Source organism: Mobula birostris, chromosome 32 (assembly GCF_030028105.1).
Source record: "Mobula birostris isolate sMobBir1 chromosome 32, sMobBir1.hap1, whole genome shotgun sequence".
Taxonomy (NCBI): Eukaryota; Metazoa; Chordata; class Chondrichthyes; order Myliobatiformes; family Myliobatidae; genus Mobula; species Mobula birostris.
Genome location: NC_092401.1, coordinates 24,685,649 through 24,711,195, shown reverse-complemented (window position 1 = coordinate 24,711,195; position 25,547 = coordinate 24,685,649). Strand labels below are relative to the sequence as shown.

General features: G+C 40.4%; 1 protein-coding gene across 6 annotated transcripts in view; it reads right to left on the bottom strand.

Annotated features, from left to right (window-relative positions):
• Positions 1–5,244: 5,244 nt before the first annotated feature.
• carm1 (coactivator-associated arginine methyltransferase 1) overlaps positions 5,245–25,547 on the bottom strand; it is an 82,462-nt gene continuing 62,159 nt past the window's right edge. For 3 of the 6 annotated variants that reach the window (XM_072248383.1, XM_072248385.1, XM_072248387.1), the window contains 5 exons: positions 24,990–25,079; positions 22,982–23,094; positions 21,977–22,054; positions 14,803–14,871; positions 5,245–10,267 (listed from right to left, as the gene is read on the bottom strand). In XM_072248383.1, coding sequence (XP_072104484.1) covers positions 10,125–10,267; positions 14,803–14,871; positions 21,977–22,054; positions 22,982–23,094; positions 24,990–25,079 — 493 coding nt within the window. In that variant the 3' untranslated portion in view covers positions 5,245–10,124. Of the gene's footprint in view, positions 10,268–14,802; positions 14,872–21,976; positions 22,055–22,981; positions 23,095–24,985; positions 25,080–25,547 lie in introns of those variants that run through there. The other 3 variants (XM_072248384.1, XM_072248386.1, XM_072248388.1) reach the window with 2 other exon arrangements.

The following is a 25,547-nucleotide window of genomic DNA, read 5'->3' as shown; positions in this document are numbered from 1 at the left end:
CAGGATGTATATTGTATACATTTCTCTGACATTAAATTGTACCTTTGAACCTTAATCACTCATAAAATAGGGGCTGATATTTATCAAAGTCAAAATAAAAGACCACTGCAATCTGCCTAAACTAATAACACACAAACAAGTGTACTTTTCATTTCTTTATTGAACACATTGTTTAAACATTCAGTCCAGGCTAGAAAATGTGAACCCTTGTATTTAATAACTATTAGTACCTTCTTATAGCAGAAAAAAAACCTCCACCAAACGTTTCCTGTAGACGCTGATCAGACTTGCACAAACGTGAGGACTTTAGACCATTCCTCCACACAAAACTGTTTCAGTTCAATATGTCTGGGATATCTTGCATGAACAACTCTCTTCAGATCATACTACAGCATCTCATTGGTTTATGGACTGGACTCTGACTTGGTCATTCCAAAAAAAAAAGCAGATTATTTTCTTCTTTTTAAGCCATACGTTGTTGATTTACTCGTGTTTCAGATCATTGTCTTGTTGCATCATCCAACATCTATTAAGTTTGAGGTGACGGATTGCCACCCTAACGTTTTCCTGTAAAATGCCTTAATACAATTTTGAATTCATTTTTCCCTCAACAATTGCCAGTTAGGATGAGGTTTTGGTGTCGGCGTGCAGTGACCTTTTCCCTCCAAGCAGTGTGCATTTCTGCCAAAAAAGTTCAATTTTTATCTCATCCCAGAAGTGTTGTGGGGTATCCAGGTGCAATTTTTTTTTTTTTTGGGAGAGCAGTCCTTCCAAGAATATCATTCTTGTTCAGTGTCGACACATGAACAGACTTTAACAAGTTCTAGAGATTTCTGCAGGTCTTTCACCTCTTTCAACAATACATGGCATGCTCTTGGTGTGATCTTCACGGGATGCTTACGCCTGGGGACAGTAGCAACAGTACCGAATTTCCTCCATTTGTAGACAATTTCTCTTACCGCAAACTGATTTTGTAGCCTTTCCCAGCTTCATGCATCTCTACAATCCTTCTAAGATCCCTGAAAATTGTTTTGATTGAGACACCGTAAACATAAACTGATCTTCCTTGAGAAGAGCAAGATCTGTCAGCAACCTGACTGTGTGTCTTTTTAAAAAAATAGGGTAGGGCACCTCTACAATCCACGCCTCCAATATTTTCTCAGTGATTGGAACACTAGCTGCTGTAGAAGACATTACCACAGAGGTTCAGATACTTTTTTAAAAAACCTAGACTGATTGTTTAAATGGTATACCCAGTATTGACAAGTACAATTGTCCATGTTATTAGTTTAGGCAGATTGTATTAGATAGATACTTTATTTATCCCAAAGGAAATTGCAATGTTACAAGTGCACAGATATACAATATTAGAAGATAAGAATAAATAAAAAATGAGTTACTTTAAACAGCTTAACAGGAGGGGGTCATCCCTTCCCCAGCTATAGGTTGACTCATTATAGAGCCAGCCTAATGGCCGAGGGCAAGAATGACCTCGTATAGCACTCCCTGGAGCAGCGCAGTTGTCTTAGTCTCCTCTGTTGAGACAAGGTGGCATGCAGAGGGTGAGAAATGTCCAGAATTGACAGGATTTTCCATAGGGTCCTTTGTTCTACCACAGCCTCCAGCGTGTCCAGTTTGACTCCTATAACTGAGTTAGCCTTTCTAATCAGTTTATTGAGTCTGTTGGCATCGCCTGTGTTAATGCCACTGCCCCAGCCCAGCACCGCATAGCATATCATACTGGCGACAACAGACTGGTGGAACTTGTGAAGGAGAGGCCTGCATACTCCTCAGGAAGTATCGGCGACTGTGGCCCTTCTTGTACACAACCTGTGTTGGTGCTCCAGTCGTCTGTTATCCAGATGCACCTCCAGGTACTCGTAGGTCCCCACCATCAATAGTAACAGGGAGCAGTGCAGGCTTAGTCTTTCTAAAGTGTGATCACATTTTTTGAGTAATTAATGTAGAAAACTAAGTTATTGCAAAGGGTTCACAAACTTTTTCTTGCAACTGTACATTTCCACAAAATAATGAATTTCACATTAGTGATATTAAACCCAATTCTGATCAACTCCATTCCTGTCACATTGGATACCAATTTGCTTATTGACAGAACTGGTGCATTTCAGGTGCCCTGCACCTGGCCCTGACACACCTAGAAAACAAGGACACTTGTCAAAATGCTGTTTCTCAATTTCAGTTTAGCATTCAACACTGCTGTCTCACAGAGCTTGGCCCTACTCCTCAGTCTAAATACATCAATGTTGGACTTCCTAACCAACAAAATCTCAGATAGTGAGGAGGCACAACTGCTCCTCCCTCCCCATCATCCTCAACATGGGTGCCCCCCAGGACACTATGCTAAGCCCATTGCTGTACACACGGTCAAACACCTGAACAATCACACCAAGTTCACCGATGACATGACAGTGGTGGGGCTCATCACCAACAATGACAGTGCCTACAGGGGGGTGGTGGAGAGCTCCAGCCCTGGTACCAGGTAAATAACCTCTTCCTCAATGTCAACAAGACACAGGAGATAGAAAACTATAGAAAAACTACAGCACAGAAACAGGCCTTTTGGCCCTTCTTGGCTGTGCCAAACTATTTCCTGCCTAGTCCCACCGACCTGCACACGGACCATATCCCTCCATACACGTCCCATCCATGTATCTGTCCAATTTACTCTTAAATGTTAAAAAAGAATCCGCATTTACCACCTCGTCTGGCAGCTCATTCCATACTCCCACCACTCTGTGTGAAGAAGCACCCCCTAATGTTCCCTTTAAACTCCCCCCCCCCACCCTTAACCCATGTCCTCTGTTTTTTTTCTCCCCTAGCCTCAGTGGAAAAAGCCTGCTTGCATTCACTCTATCTATACCCATCATAATTTTATATACCTCTATCAAATCTCCCCTCATTCTTCTACGCTCCAGGGAATAAAGTCCTAACCTATTCAACCTTCCTCTGTAACTGAGTTTCTCAAGTCCCGGCAACATCCTTGTAAACCTTCTCTGCACTCTTTCAACCTTATTAATATCCTTCCTGTAATTTGGTGACCAAAACTGAACACAATACTCCACATTCAGCCTCACCAATGCCTTATACAACCTCATCATAACATTCCAGCTCTTATACTCAATACTTTGATTAATAAAGGCCAATGTACCAAAAGCTCTCTTTACAACTGTATCTACCTGTGACGCCACTTTTAGGGAATTTTGTATCTGTATTCCCAGATCCCTCTGTTCCACTGCACTTCTCAGTGCCTTACCATTAACTCCTATAGTTATCAACTTCAGAACACACATCCCCTTTACTTCGGGAAGCAGTTTCAAACACTCAGGGGTGCTCATCACACAAATCCTCTCGCAGTCCCAGAACACATTCTACACATTCAAGTTTACCAACACCTCTACTTCCTGAGGAAGCTAGACTTTGCAAATCCATACTCACGTCATTCTAGTACAGAGTATCTGAACAATCTGCATCACTGCATGATATGGAAACTGCACTGCAGTGGGCAGGAAGATTCTACAACGGGTAGTCAAGACTGCCCAACTCATCACTAGCACCTGCCCCCCCCCCACCTCATCAAGGAAATGATAGAAAAGGACCAGTAACATCATGAAGAATCCCACCCACTCTGCTCATGGACTGTTGTCCAACTTTCATTGGCAGCTACAGAGCATCCACACCAGGATCACCAGACTCAATTATTTTCTCCAAGCAGCAAGGGCGATCATCACCACCACCCAGCAGAAACCTTATGAACAACCTAGCATCACTTTATTGACATGCAATGTACAAGCTATTTTATGTATTTATATTTATTATTGAGCTCCATCTTTTTTGTGCTGCATCAGATCCAGAGTAACAATTATTTTGTTCTTACACTCGTATACAGGAAATGACATTAAACAATCTTGACACTTAGTTGACTACAATCCATACTGAAGTCCTCTCGATCCTCTTTCCAGACACCTCCGCAGCCCTGTCACCACGTTTCTTTCTCCTCCACATCTGGTTCCTAGCTACCCATCTCCAACATAGGACTGGCAACCCTATCCCATCCTGCATCTCCCCATCAATGACTCCTCACCTTGATCCACATAACTCTAGCCTCAACCCTTTTCACCTCCCCCCTCCACTCTGTCCTGATTCAGCATCTCAACATGAAAAGCCAACTGACCCTTCATATGACCTGCTCAGTACCTTTTGTTGCTCCAGATTCCAGCATCTGCAGTCTCGCTCCACAAATTTTGCCCAAAATGACATATTTGTATAATCAGAAAATTATGAAGGTATTACAATGGACCAGGTAATAATATTTCTCCCACATGGGACATATCCCAAAGGTGGCAACACTCATTTGATTCTATAGAGCTACTGGATGTTTGAGAAGGGTTGGGGACAGGAGGCTTCACAACCACTCATGGTCCACGCCTCCCAGCTGCTTGTTTTACCATCCAAGTCAATGAATTAAAATCCCAAGTATAGGGAACTTGCCAAGTGCCCACTGGAGTCATCTGCCTCTGCTGAACTGTGACTGATAAACTGAACATGCAACGAAGTTCAGTATCATCCATTTCTCAAAGATCTAACCAAAAGAACCAGAGCACATTTTAAATGCCATTTCCATAGTTGTCTCGAAATCACCATGATGAAGGTTGTCATGTTTTGCACCGTAGAGGATAGCAGCATATAGTAAAGACGCGATTCTACAGATGCTGGAAATCCTGAGCAACACACACTGAAGGAACTCAGCAGGTCAGGCAGCATCTACGGAAATGAATAAACAGTCCACATTTTTAGCCAAGGGTCTTGACATTTTGTGTGGATAGCAGTGTAATGCTTTACAGCATCACCAATTAGCTTCAATTCCCAATGCTGTCTTTGAACATTCTCCCCATGACTGCATGAGTTTCCACTGGGTGCTCCAGTATTTAATGACGAATGGGTTATGGTGCAAGTTGTGGGCATGCTATGTTGGTGTTGGTAACACTTATGGGCTGCCCCCAGCACGTTCTCTGACCGTGTTGGCCGATGCATTTCACTGCATGTTTCAATGTGTTGATGTACCTGTGACAAATAAAGCTAATCTTTCATAAATAGCAAATCATGAACAAATTGGTAATTCGATAACAACTGAAGACACCTCATCCAAGAATACTCTCCTAACCGGAGTTGGCAGGAGAGGCAAACCAAATAAAGGTCACTAACAACGTATGTAATATTAGTGTTTTATTTGATAATTCATGTATTACAGGATTATGATTTTCTGACAGTCTATCAATCTCATGTCGCTGTAATAAAATCTACACACAACACAGATGAACAAAGATCTATCCATTCTACATAAACATTTCTAGATTACGCTAAGACACTAAACTACAAAATGGTAAAATCCTCTAGCAAGGGTTGGATCAGGATAGCTGTAAATGGGTTAACTAGAATATAGTTCAGGGTCAACATTGACCCTCATTTGTAAAGTAAGAGATTTTAAGAACAGATGGAGAAACATTCATCCTGATGTTTTGTACCAGTCATGCAGGGAAAACATTTACAAGGTCATTCTCACTTCTCTGTTCATCAGATGAGTGACGACCCACAAGATATTTGTTCACACTTCATGTACCTGCAACCCCAGTACAAAGACTACTAAAAATAAAAAAGACCACTTACACGAGAATAATCCCAAACTTTCAAATGGGATCCTCATTAGTAACTCTGAACTGTTCCATTCCAGTTTCACCAGTTACACTCTGCTGCCTGCCCATCTAATCGTGGATCAATTATCCTTGCTGTCAGCCACTCGTGATAATTTATCACATTAAACCTTACCCATTCTATTATTTTTAATCCTTTTTACTGTAGAAATATTCTACAAAAGCTGCCTAATTGAGGAGAATGAGGCTAAAGTTGAAGTCATTGCCTGCTCTATAATACTCAATTAGGGATCACACTGACATAGGAATACTGGTGCAAGAGTGCGCACACTTTGTAAAATGCCGGCTGCACACGTTGCACCAATATTCAGCAAATATCGGTCACTCCAATAAACCTGGTAACACCCGGCAAGTGTTCTTTCAGCTGCGCACAGTCAACTCATTTGTGCCCACAGAGCCCAGGGGTTTCACAACAAATGAAGGGCTCCAATCACAAGCATTGGACAGCTTTCTGAATCCATGTTATGTGCCAATATACCTTCCAGGTACGTCTGAACAGAAACTTACTTTCTCCCTCTTGGTGGCAGCATTAAAAGCTGAAAACACAGCCAAGTAAATACACTTAGCCCATCACAAGCAACACTGCAATACTGTTTGATGTTTAAGCCAAGCAAACATGATGGACAAATAAAGGTTTGTGGTGGAGTAGAAATATTCAGCATTGTGTATTCTAAAGCCATCTACCTGTACACAATCATCCTAGGCCACAAGGTCAAATGGGGGATTTAACCAAAAGCAAAATCCCAGGATAAAGCTGCAAATAATTTCATGGCGAAATGTGGTGGCAACTTAAACATCACACACCATAAAAACTAGAGCCACTGGTTCCCCGTCAGATTCATAGGCACATACAGTCCTATACTCGTGTTCAAAACTACAATTCTGGCCACTTTGGGCTGGAGATGTGCCAACGTGCACAAGCAGCAAGACAATGATACTCAATGATTTCACTGGATGGTACTTGAAGATTCATTCGCCAAATGCCATTTTTTCCCTCACATGATTCAGTAACTGTGTGGAGTGACATCAGGAATGCGAACATTCTGTATTAAAAACTAAAATCCTCATCAGTAGGTGATGTCTTAGGGCATGACAGAAAAGTCACATGGCTCAGATTCTGTCTGGACTGAAAAGCATGGGAGAAGTGGGTAAGAAGTCTTACATGCAAGTGTACACAATAAATGGTATTTTCAGATAATACCAAATTATAAACTACTTCTCCACCATTCCTCCCCTCGCCCCCACAACCAAAGGGAAAACTAGACTGGTGTAAGTAAGAGTTAGCGATGGCAGAGAAGGCAGGTTAGATGGGGCTGAAACTAAAGTGAGCAGTGTTGGGCAAACAGCTAATATTACAGCAGCAAATTAACACGTCTGATTGTAATTTAAATTGAGACAGTAGGTAGTGGTGCTGCTGGCTCAGCTCTGGGGAACCAGGTTTGATCTTTAACTCAGATTGCTCTTTCTGTGACCAAATGGGTTCCCCCTCAGGTGTTTTAGTTTCCTGTCAAAGACTCTCTGGTGGTAAACTGGTGATTGAAAGTTGTCCCTATCATAGGTACGTGCAGAAAAATCAGAGAGAGTTGACGTCCACGCAAGAGGGAATAGGAAAATGGACCAACACCATTTTTATGCTGCTTTGATTTAACATAACAGGGACTCAGCAAAAACTACTTTTATCTACTTATGTTTGGCGACCATTTCCAGAAGTAATTGTGCCAAGCTTGTTGTGATTAAAAGGACAGGAGGGAGATGGTTACAGAGAGGGGTTCATCACCAGTTCAAATGACCTTCCGTGACAACCTTCAAAATAAATTACTCCATGCCAGTCTCAGAATCAAATGGGAATTTGTGGGAATGCACAGCTAGATGAAAACAAGAGACCCAGGTCTCTCCAGATTCCAAATAGTTAACACTCTATTCCAAAAACTGAAGTAGTTGAAGAACGTACAATAATCTGGGGTTATTGTACAATACAGGGAACTTGGTTCTACTACTAAGTTCTCCCCAAATGCCCAAATTCCCCAAAGATTATTGTAACAGTGCAAGAAGCCCAGAATTTTCAAGCATTAGATGCACATTTGGTGGTTACCTGGGGCCCCATTAACAAGATTTCTGTGCATGTCCAATTACGTGTTGAATATAAACTGATCTACCAACACAGTTTACAAGTTACTTTACCCAAGTAACATTTAATCATTCACCCTTGTAAACAATCAGGTCACCTGAAGAGTGAAGCTGGAATCTCAAAAAGCTTCTTTCACGAGCTGCAGATGCCTGCTATAAACAGGCCTGAAATTGCCATGAGATACAAATGAATTCACTTTGTGATGCATTTGTGAAGGGCTCTTGGTTAAACATCTATCAGATTCATACCAGAAATGCAGGTGAAGGAGCACCTACCAGTTCACTTCAATTCTTGCATCATGCAAAATAGGTGACGAGATTTTATTGCAGAGGTTAAGTTTCTCTAACATACACACACACATCACTAAGGTGTAACTGACCCGTTCATACCAATTCTACCCTGATCCTCAACATTTCACGTCACTATATATCAAATAGAAAACCAATGTATACAGCAACGTTGCTGACTTGCACAGGGATACAAGTACTTCTTCCTATCCATCCCAATCGTTCCAAGGTTTGTGCTGCTGATGTACTTTGCATAACTGCATTAAATGGAGACATGAAAAACGAAGGCAGCCAAACTGAGCCAGGGCACAAGATTTTGGAAAGGAGCCAGGTCGGTTTAAATAGTCTCCTCTATGCATACAAAATGCCTTGTATGACAAGACATCTAGAGAATTTACACAGTCTACAGAATTTAAATAAATTCTTTCTATCAGAGATTGCTGCCAGCAATTGTACAACTATTTCAATAGAAATATGGATATTGCTGCAAGTAATCAGAAAATGCATTAAAGCAGCGTCATTTCATCTACGTCTGATAGAAAAGTGAAGTTTCATTCCCGTCAATCTAAAGATTTGGAAGTTACTTATCAGAGTTTGTGCAAGTAAAATTAATTTATCTGGAGTGTGGAGTACAAAATCCTGTACCCTAACTGTGGTATCCCACTGCTAGAGAATACTTAAAACCCAAATTAGCAGCATCTCTTCACAGGTGTAGGGAAACAAATTCTAATGTATATACCCACACAAATTTCTGCAAGAGCTGCCAGACCCGTTTCAAGGCCTATATGGCACCAATAGCACTAGCACTGGTACAGGTCACCCAACCTACCATTTATGTAGTTCCAACCTAAGAATAAATCAAGATACAAATAGCACTGAGAAATAGCTGGAAAGAGCCAGGCAAGGACACAGCACAGGACCTCATTCACTCTTCAATATAAAAGTCTGCATGCAAAGAATAGGAATCACACTCATGTTGGATTCAGTGAAGAGATGGCTTCTTCATAGTCTGTCCTGGCACTGTTGAGCACCAGATTTGCTGCTACGCAGGTATCTGCGGCTCCACATGGCACAGTGGTGTGACAAGACTTGCATTGCTGCTTTTCTTTTGAGGTGATCCTGCAGAATTGTCAAAATGAAAAGAAACAGGGCAGGCAGACAAAAGCAAACAAGACAGGTATCAAGGACTGGAGAATTTTTATATATTTAAAAAAATATTTTTATATATATATAAAAATTCCTCATCCTTTACTACAGCTAACACCAGATCTGCAAAACAGTCCTTCACAGAGCAAGCTTAAAGCTTCTCACTCGTAACACACTTCAAAAGGACCTAGGAAAACATTGCTACCAGTCTGTTGGTACTTAAACATAAAACAAACCAAAAAAATTAAATGAAACCATTTGTAAATACCAAATACATTTATAATATGCAATCTGTTTATACCCAAAGTCTTTATTTGTAATCGCTAAAATTTCCAACTGATAATCGATGTCAATTTGAAATTGCCAAGTGATTTATTTTGGGGGTGATGGAGGGAGAACAAGGTTGAGGCATATCAGGGAAGGGAAACCTCCCATCAGCAGCTGGCTCCATCACACTGTCATATCTGCAGCGGAAGGTATGCTAATATTTGTCTGCAAGGATTTCTAGAAGACAAACTAGTGAGGAAATCTACTGACTACAGACCAATCGCAAGATCAGACAGCAATCATTTCACCCTCCCTTTTTTGCGTGTATAAAACTTTACAAGTCTGGTATCAAAGAATCTGCATTTTATCTCCATGGTAAAAACCAAAAAAAACCCCAACCCACCCCTCTCACACACCCACTCCCTCAGCTCAGGCTTAGCTAAATCTATTGACAATGAATTTGGAAAATTCATAGACTTGTTTTGTGGAGGGAACTTAATCTGGATTTGGTTTTTATTCCTCTTGAAAGTATCAGTTCTAAAAGGTCAGATGTGGTGTCATGAACTCTTAGCTGCCATAGTGCATTGTGTTGGTGCTCATGGACATCGGAGACGCCATGGAGATGGCAGGACCGCCCATGGTGAATTGACTGTTGATTGAATAGTGGCTGCTGCTGGCAATAACTCCACCCTGTCCACCGCTTGAAGACCCTAAGAAAACAGAACAGAATAACAAATAGCCATAAACGACAAGTTTTTTCCCCAGATAAAAATCGCAAACTATTTTTTAAACAGGTAACTGAATTTATTAATACTAACAACCTTCCCTACTTTCAAAACCCATTTCTACAGTAGCTCCAGGTAGCTAACTGGTTCCTTCTGTTGTAAAGCTGCAGGATTCCTGAGCTAATGAACCCAGTGTGGATTGTCTGTCACTCATTCTGTGAGTGGGTCAAGCAAATTCCCAACTAAATAGAGCATCCCCGCTTGACTCCTGATTGAGCCGGGCTGGAAGACTGTCACAGACAGAAGACCAAGAGTTCTTGTAGTTCAGGGAAGAAAGGAGAAGGGATGGTAATGAGAGTGAAAAAGCAAACTTAAATCTTGTCCACATTCAGCTACCATTCATTCTAATATAACTTTGCTCCCATACAAGTGATGCTAAGCACGCCTCATCAGTAAAACTACATTTAATGTAGCCTGGAGGATGGGGGGTGGGGGGGGGGGAGAGAAGGAATGGGCAACAGTCTCGTTTCTCTATCTGTCCTGACAAGCTGTCACTGGCCAAGGATCAATTCCTTCAGCAGACTGAGGAGTGCCCACAGGTTGGTTAATTATGGGAAACTGTGAAGACAGCATTTATTAGCACTTACTTCATTCTTAATTATGCCATGTATGCAATCCCATAGTTCATAGTAGTTACAATTTCCACCCCCATCCTCCTCACAGCCACCATAATAGCCAAGCCTCTTTAATTTTAAACAAAAATCATAACTTATGACTGAAATATACTACGTGCAATAAAAAAAGTGTCTTAGCAAGTTAGTTACAGGAAGCAGCAGCATGTAGAAAACCTTATAAAGGTTATAACTGGTCAAATAAAAAAGTTGAAGCTACCCAATCAGACACAGTGGGAATGTCCATATAAGTTAATAAAATAACTTTCAAACTTTGAGGTGTTGATTTTGTCTGAGGAGAGCTCACTGTAATTTTAGTACAGGGTTTGGAAACTTACTAATCAGATAATAAACTTTAGATACGAAAGCAACACTTCCTAGGACTCAACTCAATTCTTGTGCATTCACTCTATGGGAAGAGTGCATAAGCCAAAGAAACGGAAAATCAGTCATATCTTGCTACTCCTTTCTCCCAAGAATCCCTCTAAGAAATAAAACGAAATGTATTCTGGGACACATGTTAATGAATACACAATTCATTTCACAATTTAATTTAGCTGGGAAATCAAGTCCTGTTGGCAGTGGTACTCAAAGGATTAACACAATATGTGATTTCAATGACCAAGCTGATAGAATGATCCTCTTCCAGCTGTGTTAAATTAATCCATTTTAACCCAAACAGATATGCCAAATACAGTTTGGGCCAAGCTTTGCCATTCCAAAATATTTTGAAGATAAAAGAATAAACCAAGAACATGGGGCTTAAAAGAGTGCCAATTTCATTATGTTTCAATGACCTATGACAAAGCTCATCTTTAAAGACCTGATCTAACCTTCACTTCCCTGGAAGAATCACCATAGGTTACGTTGAGGTGAGGGGAAAGTTGGCATATCTGTTAACAGCATATTAAAATCTAAACTTTAATCTATATTCTGATGATGGTGGAGGATTGCTACACCAGCCACTCAAGCACTAACAGGTGATGAGGCCCCACATTTTGCTTCTACATCTACTTTCCGTTAAGATGCATGAACACACGGTAATGTGCTTCAAATAAGTGAATAATTTTGCCAGACAATTCAGGGCAATGCAATTTTTGAGTTCAGAATCAATGCTGTTTCAGAAACTCTAGGTACATGTGTGTAGTGATTCACCCAAATGCAGGCCCTTGTAGCCAGTTAAAGTCACAGTCTTGTGCTTTACAATCATCCTACAGACTACAGAGCGGTTACAGGCTCTGTCAATCCACTCCTGGTGTATCTGGTGCAGTTTGGGGTGGGAAGAGAACACTAACTCATCCTTAATATTGGGAAGGGGAAGAGGAAGAGGAAAGCAGGATATCACATTACTTGAAAGTTTTAAGTCAATCTTATTGCTCAGCTAGTTCCTCTGATGGAAAACTTCTGATGTTCCAAGTTGTTTTGCATGTAATAGACTCTTCTCCTACTCCTCTGCCCAAATACAAAAATGGCAAGCAATGCTACACAATTGTCTTTTGTCTAAAACCCTTTCTCCTCCCCCTCCCAACCCCACATTAAGATGAATTCTCTAAACCAAAAACAAAGATTTGTGCATTAAAGACCCTTGTCATCTTGTTTATAAATATTAAAATTAGTAGCCATAATAGACTACTGCTTGGATGATTATAAATTTTGGACACACCCATTCTGTCGCTATTGGAAGCACAAGCTTTTACAATAGCGACACATACCCCAGTCATGATCTATGGGAAGACACAGGGCCTTTAATCAACACTTCATAATTACCAGCATGCTATGAACCTTACTGACAGAAATCCGGCTCCAGGCACTTGTAGCAGCCTGCTGCCAATGGAAATCCTAAAGGGAAGGGAGCCTGGAAAATGATGAGCCAAGTGGAGAACAAAACAATCCCATCAAAGTCATAAACAGCCAACCTTACAGCCAAGGTTCCAACTCAAGGTCACTCTTTTCCTCATTGGGAAATCCAATATTGTACCAATAGAGTTTTAAAAAATTATTAAAGCAACTGTACAGACTTTTCAGGCATTTCCAGGTCACTGACATACATTTAAAAGGAAAAGTTAACCGACATTTATCAGAACAATTAAGTGGGTTCATTATTAAAAAGGATCAACCAATTCAGATAATATGGCATATAGTACAACATTTACACATTTGAGGATTCCCCATGAGGACTGGAACCATAGCTGTACGCTGGAGAGCTGGTCTGCATATAGGGGGGGGTAGGTGGTGGGGAAGGGAGGGACGGACTTGGGGGATGGGGTGGGGAAGGGAGGGACGGACTTGGGGGATGGGGTGGGGAAGAGAGGGGTGGATGGGTTGAGGGGACAGACGGGGAAGGGAGGGAAGGAGGACAAATGTGGGGGGGGGGACGGAGAGGGAGGGAGGGACGAGGTGGCGGAGGGAGGGAGGGACGAGGTGGCGGAGGGAGGGAGGGACGAGGTGGCGGAGGGAGGGAGGGACGAGGTGGCGGAGGGAGGGAGGGACGAGGTGGCGGAGGGAGGGAGGGACGAGGTGGCGGAGGGAGGGAGGGACGAGGTGGCGGAGGGAGGGAGGGACGAGGTGGCGGAGGGAGGGAGGGACGAGGTGGCGAAGGGAGGGAGGGACGAGGTAGAGAAGGGAGGGAGGGACGAGGTAGAGAAGGAAGGGAGGGACGAGGTAGAGAAGGAAGGGAGGGACGAGGTAGAGAAGGAAGGGAGGGACGATTGAGGGGAGGGTGAGGAAATAAATAAGGAAAAAATGATACAAAAAAAAAACCGGATTGATTCGACTTGCACAGGGAGATCAACTCAAATTTCAGAGAGAAAGACAAAGTGAAATGCTGGAATTACACAATGGAACTATCAGCCGCTCCAAAGAGAAAGCTGAACTACCATCTGGCTTGAAGAATAAACACCAGAAAAAACAACTCATCTCACCCCTTTCCAGTGGCTGATAGGACTCCTGTGAATTTGTAATACTTGTGGATTATGATAAACTTACATGTTAAAGGTCACTAAAGTATTAAAAAGGAATAACATGACCATCAAGCAATCAGAATAAATACCCAGGTTTCAATCAGTATTATTGACAAAGACCTGGGGAATGTGGTCTGACCAGGAGAAATGTACAGGGCTCCATCAGAAGGCAGATAATTATTTTCTTTTAAAAAAAAAAGGAGGAATGTATAGGGATGAACAGGGCCCCAAAGTGGCAGATTCACAATTTTTAAACTTGTGCCTTATTGAGTAGCGGAACGGACTAAAAGACAGAGTGAGCTGCCACAACAAGCCTCAGGATCAAACTATGTAGCGAGGCAGAATGCATGACCACAGCCTTGGTGCACTTAGCCTCTGTTCAAAAGGTTACGTCAACATGAACACTAGCCTGGAGCCCTCCCTCCCAAGCAGTGTACAGCTGCACACGCATTTTTGACTGTAACCTTCATCTTTAAAATGATTAATTCAAAGGATGAACTATAAGAGGTCTAGCACCTCAATTTGTAGCAATGGGAAGGTGAGGGTGTCGGCATGCAAAAGTAATTCTTTTTTAAAAACAGTTGCTGTGTGGCAGGGATTAACGTGGACACTAAAAATTGAAGTACATTAAATGTGACAGGTTTGTACTGTGCATTTAACCTTTTAACAACTGAAAGTTCAGTTCTTTCCCCGTGCACAGTGGACCTTTCCAAGCAGACCAGCCAACACTTTATTGCATATCAGGCTCATAGGTACAGACTGCCAATTCCAGAAGGAACTGGATTGGCTACAGGTTGCTATGGGTGCCTGGAGCCAAGCAGTTGTGTTTCCATTGGCAAGTTTCATTCGACCGGTCAAGCCTCAGAGGGGTTCAGGGCCATGTCTTTACCCTGTATAAATCCTGTGCTCATAATGGATCCCAGTCTTGAGTGAGTGTGATTCACTATCCCAGTGTTGGCTGTGAAGAGAGGAGGAGAGAAACCTTCCAGTAAAATAAGACAAAGGGAGGGAAAAGCACTATATAAAAGCATAAAGCTCATTCCTCAATAATGCATCACTAAGTTCAATAATGTATGGTGCTAGTGCTGTGTTCACCCAAAATGCCCACAGCAGCCGGACGAAAACAGATTGCTGACATCATGCGTAGCTCATCAATAAAAGGAATGCTTCAACCAGGTTTTTTCAAAGAGGAATAAAATGCCCTGGAGTTGACAGACAGAATGAGAAGGCACATCAATTAATCTGCATCTGGATCGTTATTTCATTTTATTGCAACTTTCTAGAATTGCACTTGTGGATGCATTTTGAACTCTTGCACATCAGATGAAGTGCAAAGAATCACAACTTCACTGTCATGTCTAAATTAGTATGGGGAGGTTTCACCTCTCATCTCACTAATGCCAGTTCATTCTGGGGCAGAATTTAACACAGGCTAAGGACTTGTCAGAAACGTATCCAAGTGATGTTTCTTCATGCAGGCCGAGGGATTAAATATCAGCCGATTTGATAAAGGAGAAGATCATGAGCAAGTTTTATCCCAGTGCCACCAAACTGACACACTCTTCAGTGGATCACTGGGCAACACCTAGGAAAGAACAACTTTGATGTTGCCTTCCCAATCTCAAAGATGCTAAAGGACAACTGTATTGTCCCTACTGGAATCACAACTAACATAACACTTAGAATTTGTACTACTTACCCATATGCAATCAAATAGTTATGTCATTTTTTCTTACATAAACATTTTATCTGATATAGCTTGACCCAAATAGAGCTCGTCTACTGACTTATTTGAAGATGATTGGAAATAAACAGCCAGTTTTTGACAGAAATCACCCAAGACTAGAACTGTAACCCAGTTTCGTTGATGATCCAGAAAACAGGCAGGGTCAGGGGTTTTGGGGAATGAGGAGATTGCGTTAAAGGAAAGAGAAAAGTTTACATAAACTTATATGACAAAAAAAGTAATCTTTAGTTTAGCAGATTGTCATCCCAATGGAATCAAAAGAAAAATGTTGCACCTCTCTAAAGAGGCTTCAGCAATCCCCTTGCAAGAATGTTTGTTTACTAAAGGCTAGAGACACTAATATTACTGTGTGCACAGACATCACAGGTAATAATGCTGTCACTAGAAACCTGAGCTACTCTGGAGGGGGAAAACAAAAACAAAAACAAAAAAAAAATCCAATTGAATATCTAAAAAAAAAAATTACACCAATGCTAAATTCAAGCTGAGCTGATAGCATTGTCACTTTCTGAAGGAGAGGTATTGATCCAACTTCAAGGCTTAAAAGAAATAATTCATGGTAATTTCCATGCATGCACAAATTCAAACAATCAGATGTGGGAAGATAAATCATCACCTTCATTGAGGTTTTGAATTTTGAAAAGGACATACCATTTAACATGTGCAAGAGGATAAAAAGGTGAATTGAAGAATAATTGTGCTGTAGTGTTTCTTAAATTATTCATTGTTCACTGGTTATAGAAGTTGCCAGTAACAATGCCACTTATAATCTATCCTTAATTCTTCCTAAAGGAGATTAGAATTGTCCATAGTCGAGAATTGATTCTATGCTAATTATATTGGAAATAACATATTAAAAGTAAAAATAAAGTACGCTGCTCATTGCAGAAATCATGCAGTTCAATATTTCACCAAAGTCAGGAGATGTAGGAAGGGTCAAGATGCCAGATTCGGATTTCGTTGTTTTTTTTTTGAAAGATCAGGCATGTTAGGATAGCCCATAACCATCAAAAACACCCAAACCCAAGAAATAGATAAAATAAAAATCATAACGAGCATCGTAACTGGCCATTTACTTCATGTAGTAAATTATGATCTTCCCCACTAATATAAACAAACTGCACTTACATGGAATAGGTCTGTGAAAACAGACCTAGTTACGATTCATTAAACCAGTCCAACTCTCACATCCCTATAAACCCTGTGTATGAATCACAGCATCTAACTGTCTGTTCAGCTTTCAATGCCCTAAATTAAACATTCTATTCCAACAAGAAACCTTTCCACTTTCAATTGGAATATTGTGTAGAAGCTTTAAAGTCTTTTGCTTTAGATATTGAGATACATTATCTGCTTTGGAGTATTTAAATGGTTGCAGGCAGTTCTTCCTGGAACAAGATAGGATTCAATAAATCTACTGCAACTAAGAAAATCACGATATTATACTATATGATTTGTACCACATGAAACTAATGGTCTGATTTAAAAAATTCTATTATTTATTTGTCTCAGAGATGTGGACAACATTGGCAATGTCAATATTCATCTGTGTGCATCTCAACTGTACCCAAACTGAGGTGGCAGTTAAGAGTCAAGCATACTGGAATTAAAAGTGGCAGCTCTCCTTCTCTGAGGAACCTGATATGAGCTTAGAACCATCTTGTTTGTACTAATCATTATTGACACTAAGCTTTTGAAAAATGTCGACTTTATTTCCTTCCATAGATGCTGCCTGACCTACTGAGATTCCCCTCCACATTTTGTGTGTGTTGTTCTGGATTTCCAGCAACTCTTTATGTTTTATTTACTTTATTTACTTTAATTCCCAGCTGCCAGAGTTGGATTTGAATTATTGTTCCTGTCCAGGATTCAGGCTGCTAGTCCAGTCACTGAACCACTATGCAAGCTACCCCTCTTTACTACTTTTACATTGAGGCAACAATGTTAATTCAAATTCCAAACTCTCTCACACACACTTACCACCCATCAGACTCATTCACCCATGGAAGATTAGTACCTAGAAAGCTAAACATTACACAATCTTTTTTGATTATACAAAGCTTAGGGAGAATTGTGATTAGTTGGACACTAAAAGGGAGTTAGTTGTTTAGAGAATTTATTTACAGTCTTCCTTGCCTCTTTCTGTTTCTGTGAAACCATGTTTGAGCAAATTTATCTTGATGTCTGGAAACATTATAAAAAATTTAGAAAACCGATAAAGTTGGCACACTTCCACAAAGATGCTAATCATCTTTCAAACTCTGGCGGCTGTAGTGGGCATCTGTTCAAAATGGAGTCACTAGATTGAGTTCTGGCACATGGACATCTCAGTAGTGTTGGGCTATAGTGGCCATCTTCCAAATTAGGAGCAGATTCCACTGAAAAGCACTTAGAAAGTGCAGTAGAGATCATGGCACAGAATCCAAACCCCAAGACTACAGTAAATAGGGAGGAACCATAGCAGATTACACCATAAATCACAATAAAACAACTTAAGTGCAAATAAGCCATTGCTGAATTTTGGATTAAAAAGTGCCCAAGTAAATGGTGACCAGCTAAACAACACAGTAGGATATAGATAGTTGAGAATCACAAGATCCAAAATCAGTTATGGATTTGCAAGATAACACCAGAAATGACAGAGCCCAAATGTATCTAGAAAGAGCAGAAGTTCTTTTTCCAAGTGACCTGGAGGCGTTCAATATTAAGAAGAGTTCAAAAGGATAAAGTGAAGCAAAATATAATTCCCCTAGTTGATAGGGACAAGGGATTATGTACCAAGTGTAGTAATTCAGTAGAAACCTTTACAATCACCAAGTGAGATGTGGAACATACAATGCCTTGAAAAAGTATTCAGCCCTCACAACCATTTTCATGTTTTACTGTCCTATTTTCTAAATGTAAAATATATTGAAGTAGGATTTCTTGAGCTAATTTACAAATTATTGTGCACAAATCAAAAGAAAGATTCCAAAACCTGTCAACAATTTATTAAAAATTAAAAACCAAAATTGTGAGGTTGAAAAAGTATTGTAATTACTACACTAACTTTCCTCAGGTGCAATATATTACCTTACCAACTCACCCAATTTGTTGATAAAGAAAATTGGACGATCACCTGTTTTCAATGAATTCATAAGAATAAATACCCCCTCTTTCTGTAAGGTCCAACAGCGTGGTGGATTTTCATAAACCAATCCAAAATAAACCCAAAAGAGTGTTCAAGGCAAGTCAGGGAAATGATAATAGAGAAGCACAAATCTGGGGAAGACCATCGCAGAGGTACTGAACATACCTTGGAACTTAGTGCAGTCCATCATGAAAATTATGAAACTACAGTAACACTGTCTAGGTGAGACTGCCCCTCTAAACCTAGTCGCTGGAGAGAACAGTGCTGGAAAGAGAGGCTACTGTGACTCCAACAGTGACTTTGAGTGAGCTGCAGAAGTCAGTGGCTGCAACTGGAGATGAAGTTCATGGCTCCAAAATCTCTAAGCCCTTGCACAAAAAAAATTTATGGAAGACTGGCTAAAAAAAAAAGTATATCTTTACCTGTAAAGACTTTGCAAAGCATCACTTAGAAGATACTGTAAGGACATGGAAGAAGGTCTAGTCGTTGGATGAGAATAAAGTGGAACTTTCTGACCTCAACGCTAAGTGGTACATTGATGCAAATCTAATACTGCACATCAGGCAGTTAACACCATCCCCACTGTAAAGTATGGTGGAGGAGGCATTCTGATATGGGGATGCTATTCAGCAGTGGGGAATGAAATTCAGGCTAGGATTGATGGAAAGATGAATTCTGCTAAATACAGACAGATCCTGGATAAAAACCTGCTAGGCTCTTCCAGAAAGCTTAAACTGGGGAGAAAGTCAGTCTTTCAGCACGACAACGACTCAAAGCACACAGCCAAAGCCAACCATGGAGTGACTTCAAATGAAGAAAATTGTTGCCCTGGAGTGGCCCAGTCAGAAACCTGACCTTAACCCAATTAAACATCTCGGGCAAGACTTCAGGACAGCTATCTACCCCTGCTCCCCAACTAACCTGACACATCTTGACAATTTTGCTCTATTTCATTGTGTAAAGCTAATAGAAAGACTGCTGGCTGTGATAGCTGCAAGAGATGGTTCAATTAAGTATTGAGCAAAGGGAGAGGAATACTTTTGAACTGCTGACATTTCAGGTTTTGATTTCTAGTTTATCATGCTTTACAAATTTTCCCTGTTTTTTTTTAGGCTCAACTGTGACAAAAGGAGCATGTGATTCAGAAATAAAAAATCTCAGTTAACTTGATCAAAATCACTGGTTGTAATACTCCAATGAGAACAAAGGGTTGGGGGCTGAATACTTTATCAAGGCACTGCACATGGTGTGGTTGAGGTAAAAATTATAACCAGATTCAAAAGAAAACACAAGGAGAAAGGAACAGAAGAGTATGTTGGTCAGGAGAAGTAAATTCACTGGCTGATTTGGAGCTTAAAATGGTTGGGTCAAAAGGAGGATGATATTCTAGATTTATACTGTGCTCATTCCATACTAGTAATTATGATACAAATGCTAAAATTGGACGTATGTTAAAGCCTACCTTTACTTCAGAAACGTTCGGCTTTCTAAACTTTTCTAATCATAGAGCTAACTGGATAAAGCCCTGTTGCTTCCTTGAGCAATGAGAGGCACAGTTATGTCCACCTAAATCTAGACCCATCCAATAGTCAGGTGACAAGACACAAACTATGCTTCCAATCAGCAGGACCAAGTTAGATACCTACATCTCAAAAAGAGCTCGCCTCTCCCACTTTCCTTAAATATTTCAGTGAAGTGCAAGACAATAATGTTAAATAGAAGCTGCAAAATGTTGAGGCTCACGTTACACCAAATTCAAACTTTAGAATTTTGTCTTGCATTCGTGAACATCCAAAAGGTTGGTCAGGTTAGCAATTGTAAAGCTTTAGACCACATTTACCATTTAAGAATGTAGTAACCTTCAACAACTGGGAGACTTTCGTCAGGCATTAAAGTGGTGGGCACACAAATCCTTTCCACTGTAACACAAACTAATGGGATCGTTCACCACTTTAATATATTTGGTTTTAAAGGCTGGGCTGATGCAAAAATGTTCAAATAAGGCAAATGCCAAAAGAATATGGTTAGTTCCTTTAACAGCTATTCTTTAATTATGACTATAAACTCCCCAATGCATAACATATCCTCAAAAATATACTTATGACCCTTTTTCCTCTTTCACTGTGTTAGAAAAATAGCCCAATTATGAGAAAATGCAAAAAAAAATTAGGTCCACAAGTTGATAGAGGGGTACAATAGGCTCATCATATGGCAATGATGTAGGGATCTTGATCAGCACTACTTGAGTGTCGAACAACAAGAATTAATGCGAAGAGTCTACTTAATGGGAAGCTATGATTTATTTCCAACACCCAGGTTTCAGCATCAGTTCCTTTTGGCTAAACCTGCCAACTTACAGCCCATCTCCACTGAGAGGATGCCAAAAGAAGTGCCTGGCACAATGCTGCAGTTTTACTGTGGTGAGGTGGGGACAGCTAGAGAGAGAATCAAGATGGACCACATTCACTTAGAAGGGATCAGAAATCTGCTGATTTATCTTCCATACAAAGTGGCAGGTCATTGCTATGAAATGGCGTTTCTGCTCTGAGAAATCTGGCTATGGAAGTGTGGTGGAATTACTTACAACACTGCACACTTTGGACAAAGTTATCTTGTCATAAGTTCCAATTCAAAGCACATCCCATGAACAATAACTCAACTGAAACTGAAGCAAAAATGGATCACCCTGCGAGGGGCTGTTCTCCCCCCAACCCACATCACCACACATTTGATTCTAGTTTCCTAGAATAAAAAAACCTGTTGATATGCACTAGCTCAACTAGGATAGAGACAGAAACTCCAAACCAAATTACATCATTCTGTATCTGGAAGGTAGGTAACAGAATTCCAGTCTGTAACGTGTTGGGATGCCATTTCAAAGGCATGTCATACCACAAGATGCCAGTTGCTGAACAGGGGGAATAAAAGTGCCAAGCTGAAGCTCAGTACCAAGCAAGTCTCAAAGACTATGGCTGCATTAATATGCAGGAAAACAAGATGCCTGCAGCAGCAGGGGATTGCACACTCTTTAAATCACAAGAGCCATGTAACACTGAAAAGCTAAAATGGCAGAGGAAGCTTGTGAAAATTAATGTGGTTTGGAGTTTGACAAAATGCTGGCATCAATGTTTCTTTGCAACCTTGAACATTCCTACAAAGGTGCTGAACATGATTATTTTAACCTACCTAATGGAATCAGGTTGTTGTGGCTGACTGCAGATCCACTGGCGATAACATTGCTCAAATCATACGCCGTAGGGACTCCTTAAAAGAGGAAGAGCGATATGTCACGTTTCCCCATCAATAACAATTTATTAGATTAAAAAACACCAGTATCAAATATTTCCACAAACTCATTCAGCATGCTCCCTATGGAACTATTAACATTTACTGTAAATTCCAGCGAGAAGGATGTATTATACATTGAAATTCATGGTTGAAAATGCTGAACATAAGGTGTTAACATTTTATGCATGTAAAGTAAAACAGCAATTATCAAGCTGTTGGCAGCAATTTTTCCCTCCACTGGAAGCACACAGTCGGTAAAAATAGCCTGACTTCGGATACCAATTAGGTATAGAAAATAGGACAGAAATTGGATTTGAGTGGGAAAGGGAGGAGCAATTGTTCACATAAAGACTGAAAGCAGTTATTTTGTTGTTAGAAAAGATAAATGCCTGGATTGATAAGTAAACTCTGGCGAACTTAGTTTGCCTGATACGTAGTCTGATTCAGAATACATGTGGATACGTAGATGGTGGCAGCAACTCAGTGGGCAAGAAGCTGTTGCAGAGTCTGCCAAAAATATATATAAATGACAATTCACTGGCATAAAATAGTTTCTAGAGAATCACCACTGGGACAATTATTATTGGATGACAGTTTGTGGGCTCAAAACCAGGATCAGCTAAGGACACTGCCCTATTCATCTGGACACCTACCCTACTATTGCATACTCAAGAGTGGAAAAGCAATGTCAGAGCTAACTGAATAAGCTGGGTTCATACACACAAGGCAACGAGTCATCACTGAATATTTGCATTCAAATAGCACAGCAGATGTATCCGAGACAAAATGCCCACAGTGAATGTAGGTCCACTTGATAAAGTAGACAACATACGACTCTAAACTCAGAATGCCTGAAAGAGATTTATTGATATTTTGCAGGCCAGAGACACAGGAGCACCATACCAGATACTGCTAATCCTGAGCTAAGGTTGTAAGAAGCAGATGTATTCCACATAGTCTCTGATGGCGATACATAATGTGAACCTGGTGGCGGTGAGGGAGTGGTACCCGTGTACCTGTCCAAAAGGGAAAATAACATCATTACAGAACCAAGGAGCAACATACATAATCATATATTTTTACAGGGAAAAATAGAGGGCGGTCACAGAGTCAAATTGCCTGAAACATCTCTTTTGGCCCAACACCCCAATTGTCGACTATCAACTTACACTAATCCCACTTACCTGCTCCTGGTCTGTAGCATCTTGGCAATTTAAGTGCTCATCTAGTTACTATGAGAGTACCTGTCTTCACTAACCTCTTCGGAAGTGTGTTCAAGATGTAACCATGCATTGGGTGGAAAAATGTCTCCTCAGATTCCCTCCAAACCTTTTGGCCATTACTTTAAATTTATGCTCTCTAGTCTAGACACCTGTTCTTGGATAAAAGTTCTTACTAACTACATCCTACAAGTTTCTGTATGGCTATCATGACCCTTCTTACTCCAACAAAAGCAAAACCAGTCTCTCCTCATAACTGAAGCACTCACTCCCCATCCTAGTGAAGCTCCTCTGCACCATTCCACTGTATCCCTCCCAGAGTGTGGTAACGCACAGTACTCCAGGTGTGGCATACTTGTGCTTCAAAAAGCTGTATTGTAACCTCCTGCTCTTATATGCCTCTGCTAATGAACGCATGTATCCTGTACTCTTTTCGCCAGCATGCTTACTTGTACTGCTGTCCTCGAGTACCCTAGGACCCGGACACCAGGGCCCTCTGATCCTCAATACTCTCTATTCCTCGACTAGAATTGCACAACAAAGAAACTAAAACCCATTCATTGCCTTTACTTTCCACTTCACATCCTTTTTGCCTTGCATCACTACTGTTTTCCAGCCCACAGAAAATTGATTTACATTTCTAATAGAGGTACAGTTCCAGAATAAGAAATCAATAAGTTCAGTCTACAGACTCAATGGGTGACACATTTCCAACATTTTTAGCTCCTCCGTATATTCCTAACACCCCAGTACTTCACCCAATGCTCCTTTTCATTTAATTCTTACAGATACTTTAGGTTATCAATGTCTTTACTAATCCACCAATTCATTTCTACGGCAGCCAGTTCTTAATATTTTCATACACGTCCTAATGTCCAACACAAAGACAACATACTTTGAGTGGAGATAATTAGTCACGTTTTAAATAAACATGGAAAAACGTAAAATAGTCACTTGGAATTATAAACTTTTCAGGCTTCCTGATTTTTCAGCTTACAAGGCAGGAGAATGTGCTTAGGAAACATGATAATACAATCACAACCTCACAGAATTCAATGCGACTTCAGTGTTAAGTTACACTTAAACATAGGATTCACCTCTTCCCAATCCCTTGCCAAAGTTACAAAACTATCACTTTGTTTCTGCAGAGCATATTTATGGGCTTTGGGGGATTTCAGCTTGCTGCCCTCTTTAAAAATTGTCCAGAATAAGATATTTTATATATCATTTTAAATTTGTCATCAAAACACCCTTTAAATGTGAGAATTCAACAGGCAAGAATAGCTAGCTACAGGCATTCATCAATATTCACAGGATTGTGAGATGCCAAGGATATTCATTTTATAATTCAATGGCTCCTGTGGAGACATCTGAGCATAGCATTTGATGATTTCACAAGCAGATTACTTCTGAAATACAGAGTAGTCCGATTTCTCTGCTATTTTCTTTGGTTGACCCTTGACTTCTGCATTAGTTTATCCCCGTCACAGACATCTTCACTGATATAGTCAACATTACTTGGCTAAGTGATCTGAAGACAGATTCGGGCAGTCTTGGAATGACAACTTAGGAGGAATGCATGCTCTTTTTAGAAAGCCAGGGTGAAGAGAAAGGAGAAGAATTCAAAGTATAATGTGAATAAATATTTCAATATAGCAAGGCAAAAAATAGCATTGGATTGCAACGCTTACCTGAAAAAGGGATTCTTCAGGTCGAGTAGGTTACTAGATTTGGAACCAGTCTGATCTACCTGGGCTAGAATACTTATGTCATAACTTTGCCTACAGAAAAGTAAAGCAAAATTCAATTACACTTAGAGGCCATAAATTAGATAAAAAGTCACTGATGAGATTCATGCTCAGTATAATTTATCTTATCTGTTTCAGAAACTAATCTAAAGAGCAAAAAACAGTTAAACACAAGGCCACAATGCAATGCAAAATGTATTGTTTAATACAATCCTCAATGTCAGTGGTCCAATATACATTTGTACTTTACATGTCTCCAATGTCTTCTCATCCCCAAAATTCCTCCTATCCACACAACTCTGAGACATCTGAAAACAACTTCACTCCGATTTCCCTCAATTTTCAATTGTCCTGCTACTGGGAAAGGCATTTTCATCAACCTAGGTGTCAAGCTCTAAAATGTTCTGTTTTTTTTTATATATATATACACAAAATATACAATATAAATATATAATTTTTTAAAGGTTCATAACTGTCTGACAATCTTTTGCGCACATGAGA